Source organism: Chinchilla lanigera, unplaced genomic scaffold (genome assembly GCF_000276665.1).
Source record: "Chinchilla lanigera isolate Chin_1 unplaced genomic scaffold, ChiLan1.0 scaffold00099, whole genome shotgun sequence".
Classification (NCBI taxonomy): domain Eukaryota; kingdom Metazoa; phylum Chordata; class Mammalia; order Rodentia; family Chinchillidae; genus Chinchilla; species Chinchilla lanigera.
In genome coordinates, this window is record NW_004955500.1 from 4,500,340 (window position 1) to 4,517,316 (window position 16,977).

The window sequence follows — 16,977 nt, forward strand, 5'->3', positions numbered from 1 at the left end:
AGTATGGGTAATAACTGTGAGCTATCACATTTCAGGCTGTTTTGTGAGGCCCTTGTAGGTGGAATTACCACTGGGCTGTGTTTTCTGACAGGAGCAGGAGAAGCTGCTGCTGGGAAAGAACTAGTAATTGTTACCTGCCCTGCTGTCCCCAGGTTAGGAGCTGCCTGTTAAACATTTCCATGGCGTTACACCTTGTAAACGCTACTCACTTTGCATCAGTGTGTGTCATGTGGGCTCTGGCGGGGCGGGGTGAAGACCGGGGCGGAGAGATGAGTGCTCCAACCGGAGAGCTAGCCGAGGTCAGAAGCAAAGGGGAGGAGGCTGAGGCCGAGGTTATTTCCGGCTGTTGGTGCAGATTCCAGAGGCCTGCCTTGGACACCTGCTGGGGGTCTGTCTCCTGTGCATCCCGACAGAGCCTTCCTCTGTTCTATAAAATTTTGGACTTGTGAGCTCCCCGCCCACTGTGAAACAAAAGTAGCCTTTTTTACAAAAAAAAAAAACAGTATCTGTTCATCATCTAAACAGTCCTATTATTAGAGCTGGGGGAGTCTTGAGTATTGTATCCTCTTTCCTGTTCAAGCTACAGATGAAGACTTGGAGGCGTAGAGAAATCCGAAAACATTCTGAAAAAAAATCTTGGGAAGCCAGTTGGGTAGATACAAAAGTAGGATTAAAACTCCTGTCTTAATTTACTGAGTGGTCACCCTGTTACCTGCTACCAGTTGTCTTTAGCTGCTAGCCTTGGTTCTCTCCCAGAGGAATTCGTTTCTTTCCAGTTTTTACTTCCTGATTGTGTGCTCTGCTGTTTCCAAGGTGTTACTCATTTTTTCAGTTCTGAATCCGTACGTATATTGGCTAGCGGTTAGCAGCAGTCAGCAAACTACGCTGTTTGCATCTTTGTTTTACTTTGTCCTTGGTCTGCTAATTTCTTTGACTGCCGACTGCTGCTTTTATTTTGGATTTCTTAGCTTTTGGCAAGTTTCTGTGGACTCTGGCAGAGTAACCTTATTTTTTCTCATTTAGACCCTTGGGAGTAATTTTGAGTTGTATTTTTTATAAATTTAAAAAAGTAATACAGCAGTGCTGGGCCTGGACCAAAGATTAAACAATTTTTAGATTTTTTCTTTTTGAGACAAGATGCAGGTTGACCTTGAATTCACTATACAGCCCAGGCTAGCCTCAGACTTAGGACAATCCTCCTGCCTCAGCCTCCTGAGTGCTGGGATTGCACCATACACTACCACATGTGGCCGGTTAAACGGCTTTTAAATAGACTACTAATATTGAAAGTAGGACTGTTAGTACAGACCTCTGATGTATTAATTTCACAGTGGCTAACAACGATTAGGTGATAAAACTTTACCTTGATAACACATGTATATATTTGTCCTACTGTACATATGCTTTGAAAATGTAGAGTAAATCTTCTAAGATTAAATTAAAAAATTAGTATTGCTTGGTGTTAGAATGCTGTTATCTTTAGTAGAGCTTCATATCTGTGTAAAGACACTAAACACACAATCATGGGGCCCCTGATAATAAGATTTAGAACAGGAATTTACAATGCCAGAGCACTGCATTTGGTTTGAGGCCGGGAGCCCCAACATCAAGTTGTACAGTTGGAAAATTCCGGAGCTTGGATTCTCGACAATTTCTGGTAACCAAAACTAAAAACCGTTTGTGGTGTTACCAGTCTTTTTCATTTAGTGAGTGAAAGGAGCAGTTCTTCATCTCTTGTAAGTCTTTTATGTTGGCGGTTCTACCCTTAATTAAAAAGGCATTGGCATTTTCATTATGAAAACGGATTTCCTGGATTTATAGTTGAGTCCATTGATTTGGTGTCTCAGACCTGATGGACATTCACCTGTGTATTTACCTTTGTACAAAAGCAACTTAGATGATTTTGGAACGTCTTGGTTTTAAAGATAATTTCAGGCCTCTGTTCCTTCTGTGTTGGCTCTAGTGTATTCATGCATCAAATTCGGGATAGCTAAGGAATAAATAGAGCACATCTCATGTGCAGAAATGGCAAGAGTCATCAGCATTCCCCAGTCCCTGATTAACCCTAAAAACACCCTGGCTCTACCCCTTGTTCTTTCACTTACTTTCTGCCATATCTTGCAGTGTCGAATAATAATAATAATAGATACATTAACACGTATCTTTTAATAGCAAGCGTATTTCCCTAAGTGCCTACTGTCAGGGTTCGTGTTATGTACTTTACCTCCATTACCTCATTTAATTTTCACAGTGGCCCTGTGAAAATTGGTAGTGTGGTTGACCGCTTTACAGATGAGGAGTATTTCCCAACCGAATCACCCTGTTTTTCTCCTGATACCCCGTTTTCGTTGTTTTCCCACCCATAGGCAATTCTCTGTGTCGCTGGTGGTTCCCTTATATTTTTCCTCCTTCAGAAACACCTTCAGAAGCTTTAGCTTGTGTAAGAACAGAGCACAGACGTTAAGAAGTTGGCTCCAGTTTCTTCAGTGTTCCATTGTGCAACTTACGAGCCCCGCAGTGCTGACTTCCCCTGAAGGGAACGTGCTGTGGATTTTCCACCTGTTTCCTCTGCCCCTCTTGGCAAAGACTTAGTATTTGCCCAGCGTTGTGTTAGGACCTTAGGGACGTGGTTCTTCTCTCTAGAAAGCCCCCCCCCGCCGCTTTTTTTGTTTTGGTCTTTTTGAGACAGGGTCTCACTATGCAGTTCAAGCTGGCCTTGAGCTCACTTTGCAGCCCAGGCTCTCGTCTCGGACTTGCAATGATCCTCCTGCCTCAGCCTCCCAAGTGCTGGAATTACAGGTGTGTGCCACCACGCCCAGCTAGAAAGCCCTTTTGGACCTTGTCATGCATGGTCCAGAAAAGTCCACATTTGTAATCCCATGGAAAAGTTGTGGAATTCCAATAAGTTAATTTCAGTCGACTGTCAGGCTAGACCCCGAGTAGCGGCCAAGACCCTCAGAACAGGCAAGAGTGAAGCAAACAGTGATATCTTTATTTCAGCTTGGGTGCGGCCTGCCCAACGGTGAAAAAGCCGTTGGCCTCGCACAAAGGAAGGGGCTACTTTATAGACAGTTTCAGGTGTGGGAGGGGGAAATTCCACTGAGGAAGGTGAAAATGTAAAGTTTCTCGGGGGTGATGGTGGGTCTGGTGCCTCTGGGGGAGGGCAGTGCAGGAGGACATCGGCACGTTGTTGGTTTACAGCCTGGCATTCTGTAGACTCACCGGGTTTCCTGTGAGCCTGAGGACCAGGCCTGGGAACCATCCTGATAAACAGATTTTCTTTAGTCTCTGCAGCTGAGTGAGGGGCTTTCTATGTGAACAGACTGGTTGTCGGAGCTTTTCTCTTCAAGTTGGGTGGGGTACAATGCGAGGGACCTAACACTTGCCACTTCCAGGGCAGTGCGTGGTGAGAATAAAGACGCTAAGGCGTGTTTACAGTTGTCCTAGGTCCAGTCAGAACGGTGGCTACCTGGAACAGAGGCCTCGGCCCAGCGCCAAACCCAGGTTTTATTAATTGGTGAGGAGGGGAGGGGCTCAGGGCTGAGTGTCTGTGAGAGTGGCGGGAAACACGTGAGTGCTGTGAGCTGGGCCAGGTAGGAGGTCTGAGATCACTCTTGCCGTATGCAGAGGGAGGGATCTGCAGAGTCATCTGTGTCACAGACTGAGGCAGCATCTAGTGCTTTGGGGTCAGTGCTTCAGTTTTCTTAATTTTAAAGAGAAAGGAACAGAAAGAAAATAACAAAAACAAGGACATAAATAAAACAACATAAAAACAATAAAAATAATACAGTAGATATTGTGAAAGGGAAAGAAACTGCTCAGAAGGAAAGAACAGCTGGGAGGAGGGAAAAGAAAAAAGAAGGAAGGGAAAAATATATGTGTGCACAAGATAGCTAAGATAATCGTACTACTAATCTCTATTGGTTTATTGAAAGGAACAGTCAGGGGCTGGGGATTTAGCTCAGCGGCAAAAGCGCCTGCCTGGCAAGCGCAAGGTCGTGAGTTCGGTTCCCTGTACTGGGGAAAAAAAAAAAAATAAAAAAAAAAAAAATGAAAGGAACAGTTAATGTGTAGTTGTTCGATCAGTCTTATAGGGCTTCCGTTCTGAAACGTAATCAGCCTCTTCCTGGGAGCTCAGTCTCAGCCAGCAGCATGGCATCTCTTGGCCTGGCTCACACATGCTACCTGGGAGCTGTAGGTGGGCATCACTGACCTATCATTGCTTTAAAGGCTGCACCTCAGCACCTGGCTAGACCTATTTGCTTTGCTTAAAGCCCATTGAGGGGGTGAAGAAATATCCAAGCCAGCTCCGTACACACCAGTACCTGGAAGCAGGGGCCAAACGCTCTTCTGTCAGGGAGAGCCGTCCAGGGCGTCCTGCACACTCCCTTCAGAATCTTTATGCTCAGTGAATCACTTCTTAGCCTCTCTGTGTCTGATTTCAGACGGGTCAAGTCCCCAAGCCCATGGTGGAACTTTCTCTGCTTATGGAAAGTGATTGTCCCTCTGAATGCGTGGAGCCTGTACTGACTGTCCCAGATACATGTTTATTTTCAAGTTTTGTTCCTCTCAAATGCCAGCTTCTTTTGTGTCTTTGGTCTCTGAACTCCTGTTTTTAAAGAAAAGACTGATTAATTTGTCAAAATGTAAAATTACATAAATAAATTTTGGCCTTGGATAATCGTATTTCTTCTAATGTGCATTGTATTGTGATCGGACACCACGTGTATTAGAGTAGAAAAGCGAGGTTGGGACACAAATAGGATAATATCATTTTTTTCTATATTAAAAAAAATCCTGGTGGAAAGTCTGTAAACAAATTTAATTAGTGTTATTGTGACACTTTCTTCTTCATTAGTTCTCAGCACAGGAAAAAAGTCTTTTGGACCTAGGGGCTGGGGATTTAGCTCAGCGCCACAGCGCCTGCCTGGCAAGCAGGAGGTTGTGAGTTCGATTCCCAGTACCGGAAAAAAAAGAAAAAAAAAAAAAGTCGTTTGGACCTAATAAAAAGTCAGTAATATATAATCTTGGGCTCTAGTTCTTTTTATCTTTTTTTTTTTTTTTTTTTTTTTTTTTGAGACAGGGTCTTGCTCTGCAGTTCAGGCTGGCCTTGAGCTCACTTTGTAGCCCAGGCTGGTCTCGAACTCACAACAATCCTCCTGCCTCAGCCTCCCAAGTGCTGGGATTACAGGTGTGCGCCACCATGCTTGGCTCTAGTTCTCTGTGTAATGGGATTTATTAAAAATTCTGTAAAAGACAAGTGCCATGAGCAGAAAGAGTCCTGAAAGGAATCCTGCCTCACGTCACGTCCTGGGTCAGCCTGATTTAATCGGGGCATCAGGAGCCTCGGTGTCTTACACGCCAGATGCGGCTGTCAGCATCAGAGTGGCCCCATCAGGTTTTCACTCACGGAGCACTTCTGGTGCTCCCTCCCGTGTTGCTGGTTGAAACGCATCCCTCTGCGTGTTAAACAGCTTGTGAAGGCTGTTGTATGCCTGGACCGGTAAAGCACCGATACTGTGTGTTCTCCCAGTTCCGGGTGCTGGAGGGCCGAGGCCAGGGTGCCAGCGCGTCCCGTCCCTCCTGGGCCCTCTCGCCTGGCCCCACCGTCGCTGGCACTGCGCGGTCACCCCCTGGGTCTTGGCACCCTGTGTCACTTGCTGTGTCCAGGTTTCCTCTGGTTGCAACGGCACCAGTCTGGAGTAGGGCCCGTCTCCCCAGCTTCCTCACTGAACTTAATCGTGGTACCAAAGGCCCTGTCTTCAGCCGTAGCCGAAGGTGCTGGGAACTTTAACGTAAGCATTCTGGGGGGTCGCAATTCCATCACATCTATTTTTTTAAAATGTCGATTTATTTTAAATTTTATGGAGGGCTGGGGATTTAGCTCAGCGGCACAGCGCCTGCCTGGCAAGCGCAAGGTCGTGAGTTTGATTCCCAGTACTGGAAAGAAACCAAACCAAACCAACAAATAAATTAGATGGAGACCACTATACAGAAGGAAGTAAAAATAGCCCAGTACCTAGTTAATCCTCAGTAAAAACAGGAGACAGGTATCTGAAAAGATAATTCACAGTGTATTGGTGGGCATTAAAGGGAAAAATAACATTCTCCCTGACCCTTTCCTAACTAGGCAACTTCTTTAAAAACATGTATAGAAATGTTATTATACAGAGGCCCCCAGTGTTAATGTATCATGGGCAGTACAGGTCTATTTGTGCACACTGATTGGCCTTTTAAACAGGCACATAATATTACAGCGTGTGTGCATCAGATTTAAATTTAGTTACCCATTGATGGCCATTTCAGTTGTTTCTAGATCCTCTCCCAGTTACAATGAACCTGGTTTCCTTTCAGAAATCTAAGATGGCAAGAACACTGATAAGCCATTCCAGTAAAACCGGCTGGCCTCCCATTTGCCCGGAAAAGTCCTTGTTTCTCAGCTCATTGTTCATTGGTCTTTACTGTCGGGTTAGTAACCCTAGTCGATCAGCCCGCAATCTCCTGAATGAGTGGGTGGTGAAGGCTGAAATAAATGAGACAATTGAAACAGTTACAGGGCTCCAGGAGGGTCCAACTCTCTTATTCAAGATTCTCAGGGTTAAGACCTAGACTCCCCTGGGCTGCCCTTATTTATTAGATTTTCACACAAAGTGGGGGGATACTGAAGAAAATGCAGGAATCTGGGCAGGACTTGGAAAAGCCTTTACGGAATTCTCCAAGTAATACCTATGTTAATTTAGGAGAACTGTGTTATCTCTAGGAAGGCCTTCACCGCAGGAGTGAGATGCCTACAGCTGCAGTCTCCTTGTAGTTAATTGGGGTTGGAGCCAAAAGTCCTCAGCTATGGCCTGGTCTTGTCCTTTGAGGCCTCGTGGCTTCACCCACCATTACAGGCCTCGGTAGGGACCAGTAGCTCCCAAGGAGACATGGAGAGCCAGTTGGCTAATTTAAGTCCTGCTCAGAGCTGCTTCGTAGTGGTCTCCATGGCTCTACTAGAGCTGAGAAAGCCGTTTCAGCTTTTCTGGCTCCCTTGTTGGGCAGCCAGCCCCTCTTCCTGCCGGGGAAGGTGGGCGGGGACTTCCTCTCTGCGCTGTAGCGCAGCCCAGGAAGAAGGAAGGGTCTGTCCAAATCGTTAACACGCGTGGCCTATTTCTAGTTAAGTAAAGCAGTCGTTCCTATGGGGGCTGCTTCTGCCCTTTGGTGAGGGGCCAGCTTGCTAATGGAGTCTTCTGCTAATCAAGATTTATAGCGGGACCGGGACACCAGACCCTCCCGCTCCAAGCCTCTGAGATGAAGTGTGGTGTGGAGCTCCGGTCGTGTCCGCAGCGCTCCCTCCTTCCCAGGCCCAGCCTTTTAGCCACAGGTATCGTCTGGCTCATTCAGATGCTCTTTCCCGAGAACGGCTTTCATGTCTGACTCATTCCAGGAAATGAGGGGTGCGCTTCATTGCCAAGCCTCTGGAGAGCTCCTTTGCACCTGGGACTCCGAGCCGCACACGGGCGGTGTTTTATTTACCCAAGTGTGAGAAATAGCGGTAACGCGCGGCCTTCTAAAGCAGCCAGGCTTCCCGGGAGATCCTAGGGAAATGTGTGAAGGCCTCGAGGTAGCTTATGCCCTGATTAATGTAAATATTTCCGAGGCTTTGGTTTGTGAAGCTTGTGGACATGCTGTGTGTCTGGGCTCTGGTGCAAGAAAAACATAATTTAGCAACAGATTTAAAAGGTAGTCGACAGTGTTTCTAATTACTGTTTGTGTAGCTCGCCTTGCCTAATAAGTGACCTCAGGGGTAGGGAGTGTAATGTTCATATTACAGTCGGCCATGCAAATCAAATTCTAACTACGTATTGCAGCGAGCACACCGTGGAGTCATTGTGTAGAAGTGTTTCTCTGAATTTTAAATTTAGGGCCGCAGAGGCATTTCCCACCTGCCTTGCACCGACACGAAGGTACACATACAAAATCAGCCCGCTGTGTGGTACAGCCCCGTTGAAAAGCATCACTTACCTCTGGCATCCCGTTCTTTATAATTTGGTACAGGAATGCAGGAGGGAGAAACTTAGGAACCTGTCTGTTCTTTTCCCCTTGCTCACTGTCTGGAGCGGGAGATTGAAGTATTCCGGGGGTCTGGGATAGCGACTGTCAGCGTTGGGTGCAGCTTGGAATCAGCCTGGGGACTTTAAAACTACTGACGCCCGAGCGCCACCCCAGAGATTCTGGTTTAATTGTCTGGAATAGTCTGCACTGGGCTTTTTAAAAGCTCCCTAGAGGATATCATTGTGCACCGCAGTGGAGAGATCATCTCATCTAGTGACTCTCAGCTGTGGCTGCAGATTGGCATTGTGTGGAAAGCTTTTGAAAGAAAACACTGATGCCCCACCGATTAAAATGGCATTTCCAGAGGTGAAAGCCAGAACCTTTTTCAAAGCTCCCCGGCAGTTCTGATGCGCAGCAAGAGGTAAGGGCAGTTGACTGTTTTAATTTTCCCCTGTCATGAATATGGAAAAATCAGAGCATGGTCCAATGGCTGGTCAAGGTCAAACCGTAGTTGTTGCAGAAGCAGGTTTGGTTTGGGATTCAGGTCTGGTGCTTCCTTCCTGGTCTTCGTGCTGCCTAGTGAACACCGTTGCTTATGTTTGTCTGTTGTATTTATTATGCCTCCTCATCCTTCAGGTGATGTTCCAGCCTCCAGAAGGCCTTTTCTGACTCCTAGTCCCCCATCCGCGCTGGGTAAGATCCCCTTCTTTCGTGTTTGAATGGCACCGGCGGTTCAGGAGGACAGGCACTCATCTTTCTTGGAAATCCCTAGTGTGTTTTAGGGTCCCAGACACTATTTGTAGAAGTTTGCAAACTTGTAATTCATCAGTTAGTCCACATGGGTTGCTACAAATCATGATTTCGCAGTGCCATCTTCTGAAAATAACTTGGGAAAACAAAGTTTATTTCCTAGTTGCCTACAGCCTGCTGCAGGGTGGGCCAGGATCCCGTAAATGAGACCTTCCCACCCTGCCTTCCAGGAGAGAGGTTTGGCAAGAAATGTTTGATGAGGGGATTTTGATAACAAAAAGTGCAAAAAAAATTTTAGTGGCTTTACAGGTTGTTCAAGTGCAGTACAACACCCAGGGACCTTTGAATGACATACTTACATCTGCATTGGCGTAGGGAAAGGGAGCAGGTGGCACTAAAACAAAAGTTGGCTGAGAAAATAATGTCATTTCATGAGAATTATGTGTTTTAAGGACTGAATTATTTTCCTAATCATACTGAATATATAATGTTCTGTTAGAATGGCCGAATTAAATTGTTTGGCTTCTTTGGTTTGTTTTTTTTTCTGGTACCAGGAATCGAACTCACGACCTCGCTCTTGCCAGGCAGGCACTGTGCCGCTGAGCTAAATCCCCAGCCCCTTGTTCGGCTTCTTTGGATTAATATATAGTACTTGCCTTTTCAAATGATAAAAAAATCTGTTTTCTTCTGTCATTCCAGTTTACTTGGCATCATGCTTGGTCACTGTCATCTTTTTTACTGGGCAAATATTTTCCGATTTGCAGTGTTTATGTTTATTCTTGTGTCTGTGACAGATGTGTTTCAGGAAGTAAGACTGCAGGTAGCATCCCTAATCTATAGGTAGACAGGAGGCTCAGTGTGGGCATGGTCGAAATTCATGGTTTTCTTGGGTAGAAAATCAAAGTGAAAAGTTTTGAAACCAAGACGGGGCTATTTTACAGGGTAGACCCCAAAATGTTACGATACTGCAGACCAGAGAGAACAGTGACCAACGTGTATATAACCACTTAGAAACCTGTTTAATAAGACTTACAGGTCCATGCATCATTATCAGGAGTAGTGACATCCCAGTGTGACAGTGTGGACTTGAAGCCACCATAGTAGCAGCACAAAAAAATCCTCCTAAAATAAATCCACTACTCCTAAAAATTCCTGGAGAAGAGGTGAGAGCAAGCAATTTAGTTGGAGGTAAATGTAAAAGATTTTTATATTAGATAATTGTTACTACACTGTGAAAAATGCAAACATTTACAGCTTTTGTAAAGGTAAAATATGAAAGTATAAAGACCTACCTCCTACTTTTTTTGTTTGGGGATGGAAAATTTAACAAACCAATCATAGCTACTGATGAGCAACCATCTCTGACTTAGCCGTAGAGCCTGCCAGTGAAGAGGAGGCGGAGAGAAGGGCGTGTTAAATATGGAAGGCTCGGGGTCCCGTGTCTCCACTTACGTCATGTCGTTGAATCTTTGCCGCCGCCCTGCAAGTTAGGACTTTCTCACATCAGTTTTTACGCTGCATCTGCTTACGAGGGAGCAGGGCCAACATTGGAGTCCAAGTCTGTCCGATTTCAGAATCCTCATGTCATCGGTCTTACGGCATGAGAGAAGTCCTCAAAGGACACAGATTATTAACTCTGAGCATTTACTGTGCTAGTGGGAGAGGACTGGCTTTCGCTTCTCTTGGCATCCTTGCTAAACATCAGTAGTTTGACAAGAGGTAACAAGTGCTGGGGAGGTGCGGAGTAAAGGGAAGGCTTTTATGCTGTTGGTATGAACGTGAATTGTCCAGCTGGTATGGCAGATAGGATAGCATGGCAGTTTGGAAACAAAAAGCAAAAGCTAGAATTACAGTATGACCTAGCAATCCCAGTTCTGGGTGTATATCCAAGGGAAATGAAATCAATATCTTGATGAGATCTCTGTACCCTTGTGTTCACTGTAGTATTATTTGTAACAGCCAAAATATGTAAACAGTGTGTCTATGGATGATGAATAGATAAAGAAGTTGTGGTACATATATACAGTGAACTACTACTCCGTTTTCTAGCAAAAAGAGGAAATCCTTTGTGATAACCTGGAGGAATCCAGAAGACGTTATGCTAAGCGAGATAAGTCAGATAAAGAAAAATATTGCATAATCTCACTTATATGTGGAATCTAGAAGAATCAAATTCATGGAAGCAGAGGGTAAAACAGTGGTGGCCAGGGCGTAGGAGGAGGGGAGGTGAAGAGAGGATGATCAAAGGGTATACAGTTTAAGTTAAAGATGAGTAAGTTTTCCTTAAATGTAGTGTACAGCCTGAGGCGGAGGGAGCTTAATTAATTGCATGTGGTAACCACTGCACTGCGTGGATGTACATCAGAGCACGTGATGTACCTTCAATAGATTCAATCACTGTTTGTCAACTAAATGTTCGAAAAGGGAAGAAATAATGGCTAGTTTTGGCCAGAAGTCTTAGAGTCTTAGAGTTCTGTAACCTGATTCTCAGAAATTACGTGTTTGGCGTTGGGCGCGGAGGGGCAGCCAGGCACAGCGGTTGATAATTCCTCCTTTTCTCTGAAATCCTGGATTTGCGAGCCCTGCCTCCTCTGCTTGTTAGCTGTGTGACCTTGTGCAGTCGCTTAACCTCTCTGCGCCACGGTCTCCTCATCATAAACAGGAGCAACAGTCATTTGACTGCTGTTCATTTTCCTCGTACACGGTGCGCTATACAAAGCCGCGAGCCTGTAGAGTGGGTCAGTGCTGCCCCAGCACGTCGGGTGTTCTCTGCCGAGAGCCCTCTCAGAGGCACGGGGTCCCTGGGCCAGTCCCCAGGAAGCTTTGCTGTGGCGCGGCGTGGCTGGGACGGAGTGCAAGGTTCTAGGTGAGCTGAGGGTTGCTCTTCCGGATGTCAGCTGGTCTGAAGACGCTGTGTGCGGAGGCTTATCTCCGAGTGCAGGGCGTTCGCCGAGAGGCTCAGAGGCGCTTGACCTTTTCCTTGGGGCTGGTCCTTCCCGCCGCGGCACTGGGCGCCGTTCCTTCCTGAACTCCTTTCTCTCCTTGGAGCCGGGATGCTGCTCCGTCCTGAGTCCGCTCACAACTTGCTCGTTGTTTTTTGGTGTTTTTCCTTCTGGGCCTCTGCAGTGTTCTGACCTCTTCCTCTTCTCAGCTCTCGTTGGGGATCCCACCCGTTGCTTGGACCTTAACTGCCTTGCTGCTGACGGCTCCGCCTGCCTGTCCCCGCCCCCGCCTCTGCCTTGCTTTGTGGCGGTCCTCTTTACCTCCTCATCGGTGGTCTAATTCACATCTGAATCTTGTTCAATTCTTAGTTATTTTCCCAGCGTGGCCGCTGCTCCTCATCGTAACAGTGATTACACCCCCTTGCTCAGGCCCCGAACGTGCAGCCGTCCTTGATTCCTGCCTTCCTGCAGCCCTCAGCTCCCCGCCGTGAGCATCCGTGCACATCCACGCACTCCTAGTCCCTGCCCAGGACGTCCGTTTGAGCCCGGCCACCACCAGGTCTTGCTGGAACTTGCGCAGCTGCTTCTCAGGCCGCTGGCCTGCCTTCCTCCGCGTACCTCCTGTCTCACCACGGCCACAGGGGTCCTCCTGCCCCACACCTTCCTCCTGGTCGCAGCGGCCGCCCTACAGACGGTGTAAAGCCCAGCTCCTGACCATGCACCGGGAGGCCCCGCCACCTCCCCGTCCTGGTCTCTGTCCTCCACGCTGTGCCCCAGCCACAGTGCCTCCTGCTGCCCCTTGACATGTCAGCACCCTGCCGACCCTGTCCTCGTCCGCAGCCCTGCCCGCTCAGCCTCCCACCCCCTTGCTCACGTGGGGTGCTGGCCTTGCACTTGATGCAGTTCTTCCCCGGGTGTCACCTGCTCAGATCGGGCATCCCTGACCCACTCAGATATCACTGCTTCTCTCAACTTGCTTTACTTCAGAGCACTTACTTCATTCTGAGGTAGGTGTATGTGTATTTGTTAGTATGTATCTGTATATTTATAGATTCAGAGCTCCATAAAGACATTGTTCTGGTGCTCAGTAAGTGTTTGTTGAATGACTGAATGAGTGAGGGAATCAATGCTTTGGTACTGTTCTATTAAAAAAAAACCACAACAGCAACAAAAACAGAAAAGCCAAACACTTTCCTAGACTCTTGTATCCTCTCTCAGAAGACAGGTGTGTGACCTGAGTGCTTTTGTTTTTAGAGCAGCGCTGGAGATCGAACCCTCGGGGCCTCGCTCCCCCTCGGCTAGCTCTCTCCCACCGAGCCGCATCCCTAGCAGAGGATCCCATCCCTGCCTCCCACCTTCTTTTCACAGAGGAGAAAAAATGGAAGATTTTTATTTTCCAGTTTTATGTCATTAGTTTATGTTTACATAACCCAGAAATAACACTGTGAGATTCTTTAAGAAAAGCACCATTTCCCCTTCCATTCTCTGTTCCCCAGGGGCCAGTGTTTTCAACCTTCTTACAGTAATTATTCATAAGCGTGATCGCTAATTAATACACTTATATTGTTATTTGTCTATTTTTTTTAGGCATTATCTGTTAATGCCAAATTTGGCTGGCTGTCTTTTTTTTTTTTTTTTTTTCTCATAGCAGTGGTACCAGGAATTGAACTCATAACCTCGCGCTTGCCAGGCGGGCGCTGTGCTGCTGAGCTACATCCCCAGCCCTTGGCTGCCTTTCGTCTACCCTCAGCCCTCACCCCTTCTGGCAGACCTTCTCAACCTCGTATCTGCCCTACACCGATCGCAGTAGTATTATATTGGGGAAGATCACTCTGCAGCCTGAAATGCCTGAATTTATTACAGCTGTGGAAGGCTGACCCCGGATGAGCCGCGCCACAGACCTGGATGGCTTTTCCTCTCAGCAGCAGACACCCACTGTATTTCTCAACTTCTGATGTAGTGATGAGTAGCTCCGCCTCACATTCCTCCTCAGTTGTAAATTCCCTCTGCAAACAAGGAGCTCCGTCAAACCCGTGGTTTCACGGAAGGGCCTCCCTCAGGCTTGGACCCTCCCCAGCGCCTTATCTAAACTGAATTGTCCTGGGGCTCAGGCCATGAAAGGACTCCCTTTCTGTCCCACCGCCTATCTCAGGGGCTCTTTTGGCCTTGCTTTAGAGCCCGAAGTTGGTGATTTTTCTGTTGGTTTCTGACTTCGTTTTGCTGGAGCACATTTCCCAGTGCCTTGTGGAAAAAGGGTGTGAAGGAGAGAGGTCATTTTCTGAGAGTTGAAGGTCTCAGAATGCCTGCATTTTCCCCTGGTTTTTCAGCGGTGACATCACTGTGTATATAACCGTAGGGTGGAAACGAGCTCTCAGAAGTTTGAAGCCTTCTACTTTCAAGAGTTGCTCTTGAGAACTTCCTTGGAGAGTTCCTTACGTGGGGTCTGATTTATAACCCTTTGTGTGAAAAACTCTTTCTCTCTGGAATTGTGTAGGCTTTTTCTCCTGGAACCCGTTGTTATAACAATTAATTAGTACGTCCAAAACTTACCAGACCCTCCCAAAGGCAAAAACCCCCCCCCGGGGTTTTTTTTTTTTTTTTTTAAAGGGAAAAAGATGTCCTTACATTCTTTTAAGTTCTGGGAGAAACATATTCTTTACTTCTGAAAAAAAAGTGCTCTTCCACGCTGGGAAAGTTCTTGCTTTGACAAGCACTTGTATTCCACTTTGTTTGTTGTGAATACTTCTGCTACCTGGATTTTGACTCGCTGAACCTATGCCCAGGTTTTTCAAGTTTCCTGTTTGCTATCCCTGTTTTTGGTTCAGCATTTAAAAATGTTTTCTGAATCGTATTTCTCAAACCTTTTGTTGAATTTTGAATTTATGTCATTGTTTTAACTTCCAATTCTGTATTTTCTGATTATTTCTCTTTCATGTCTGTCTTTGGTAACATGTCCTTATTTCATGAAAATGCCTTTGTCAGATCTCTGAAGCTGCTAGTTTTTGGTTTTGCTTTAATTTCTTCTTCCTGTGATTTTTTTTTTTTTTCCTCTTGTCCAAATTGCTGTGCTGTCTCTCTGTTAGATGCTTTCTGTAATGACTGAAGTGTGGCGGTTCCCTGCAGGCTTCACTCTGGGGTGACCCACCCGGACTGTTGGTTTTTAGGAAAGCGGTCTTAGTATTTTCATGTCTTCTCCTTTCCCTTTGTTTCCCTTCTTTTTCCTCCCTGTGGTGACAAAAGGGTTAGGACTCTAAACACAAACTTCTTTGACGGTGCGCTTCTGCCCACTCTGTACCGGACTACGCTAAAGCACTACATTAATGAGATTCCCTCCCTCTCTCCCTCCCTCCCTCCCTCCCTCCCTCCTTCCCTTCCCTTGCTTTTCCTTTCCCTCCCTTTCTCTTCTTCTGTTCCCTCTTTTTAACTTGGAGCTGAGTGGGGTCCCACGAGAAAACACAGGCAGTCACAGGGCTAGGTAGAAGTGTAGGCCCTCACGTGGCAGTCATCGTTTGTGTAATTCAGGTGGGATCCCTGTCCTCCGCTGGGCCCAGAGTCTCCCAGTCCGGAGATGCTCAGCGGACTGCTGAGCTCGCAGCCCTCCCGGCTTCCCTGGGTGGGAGCTGGAGCGGGAGGTGTGAGTGTCTCCGAGCTGAGTGTGGCGGGTGTGTGACGACTGTTCCGAGACAGACTTTGCGCCAGTTCTCCTGCCATCCTGAAGCAGCTGTGCTGCCGACCTGTCCTGCTCTCCTGGAAGGTTTACAGCTTGACGGACCCACTTCTGTCTGAGGTGGGATGGAGCTTCCTCCGGGTCGCTGAGCCAGCGGCCACCGCTTGCTGTTTGCTGTCCACCTTCCAACACCGAGTTGCCCTGTCTTCTGTTCTCTGTTTACTCCCGTGGGAGCAGAGCTGAACACATGCATTCAGTACTGTGTCCTGACATGAGTCTCAGGGCCTCGAGCTTTTAATTGCCGTTAGCGAGGCATTTCGCCACACGTGAGAGCGATTTCTGTGCAAGCTGTGAATCTCCATGTCACTGCCTTCAGTTGTTTTTCTTTAGGTACCGGGAATCGAACTCAGGACCTTGCGCTTGCCAGGCAGGTGCTTGTGCCGCTGAGCTAAATCCCCGGCTGGCCTCAGTTCTTGAAAGCGTGGGCGTGGGGTGGTACGGTGCAGGGTCCCTGGACCTGGACTGGGTGACTTGGCTTGTGTTCCTAGATTTGCTATGAACTCTCTAAACTGGCCCATTTTTCTCCTTGCTGTTTCCCATCTCTAAGACCAAGGAGGTGAAATAGAGTATTTCAAGGTTTTTACCCATAGCTATTTGGCTTTTACCCCGGCTGATTTCTTTCTACCTGTAGTTCTGTTTGGAAGCAGTTAAGACAGTCACGTATAACTAACACGAGAGTAGGGGAGACTTGCGGCAACCAGAAGAAGAAATGCAGAATTTAAATGTCGTCCTGTATTTGTCAGGCTGCGTAATTCCAGCATCTTGAAAATCTCAACTAAAATTGCAGCTCACATTTCATGAATAAGACACTGTTAAACGATTAAAGATTCTGAAATTTTTGCCCTCCGGGCTATTAGCGGGTGGCAGTTCTGCCAGCTCCGAGGCACGCTGGGCTTGTGTCCCAGCAGTCGGATAAAGTGTTGGTTTTGCAGAGGGGTAGGAAAGATAATAGACAGAGGTCTGTTTCTCCCTCCTTGCCCTTAGGCAGGGGTGGCCATCCTGGTAGTGCCCACCAGGAAGCGTGTCCTTCCTGTCGGAGCCGTGTGTGGGAGCTCATGGCACCCATCTGCCTGTTCCAAGCTGTTTTTCCCAGTGGCCCATTGGAAGGACGGTGGACTGTGCTGGTCACTGTGGTTTTGAATGGTGCGTTTGATCGTTCGCCCGGGTGCTCCCTGCGCTCAGTACGATGACTGTGGAGACACTGACCTTGTGCTGGCAGACGAGGGAAGGGCTCCCCGAGACTGTGCTTCCCCAGTCCAGTTGTACTTCAGAGCCAGCCTCCCCAGTTCCTAGACAGCGTCTCCTTGGGCAGGGGTGGGGCTCCATTGTGCGGGTTCCCAGTTGTGCTGATGTACTTGGTTCTTGCACTGACCCTTGGGAGCCACCACCTTAGGGACCTGAAGCCGGAAAAGAGATCAGATTCCTGAACCTTTGCAGAGCTCAGGAAAACAAAATGGGGAAGGGAGGGGCCCAGCGGAGCGGCCAGCTGCCTTCCTCCTGTGCAGTCACGGAACCCTCCGGCCC

The 16,977-nt window shown here is 47.4% G+C and overlaps 1 protein-coding gene across 4 annotated transcripts in view; it reads left to right on the forward strand.

The window, feature by feature from the left end:
• Nucleotides 1-16,977, forward strand: part of Ano6 (anoctamin 6) — a 190,321-nt gene that overhangs the window by 38,026 nt on the left and 135,318 nt on the right. The window contains exons 1-2 of one of the 4 annotated variants that reach the window (XM_013505696.1): nucleotides 7,276-7,363; nucleotides 8,671-8,727. The exons of 2 other annotated variants lie outside the window; for them this stretch is intronic. In XM_013505696.1, coding sequence (XP_013361150.1) covers nucleotides 7,291-7,363; nucleotides 8,671-8,727 — 130 coding nt within the window. In that variant the 5' untranslated portion in view covers nucleotides 7,276-7,290. Of the gene's footprint in view, nucleotides 1-7,275; nucleotides 7,364-8,670; nucleotides 8,728-16,977 lie in introns of those variants that run through there. One more of the 4 variants, XM_013505698.1, reaches the window with a different exon arrangement.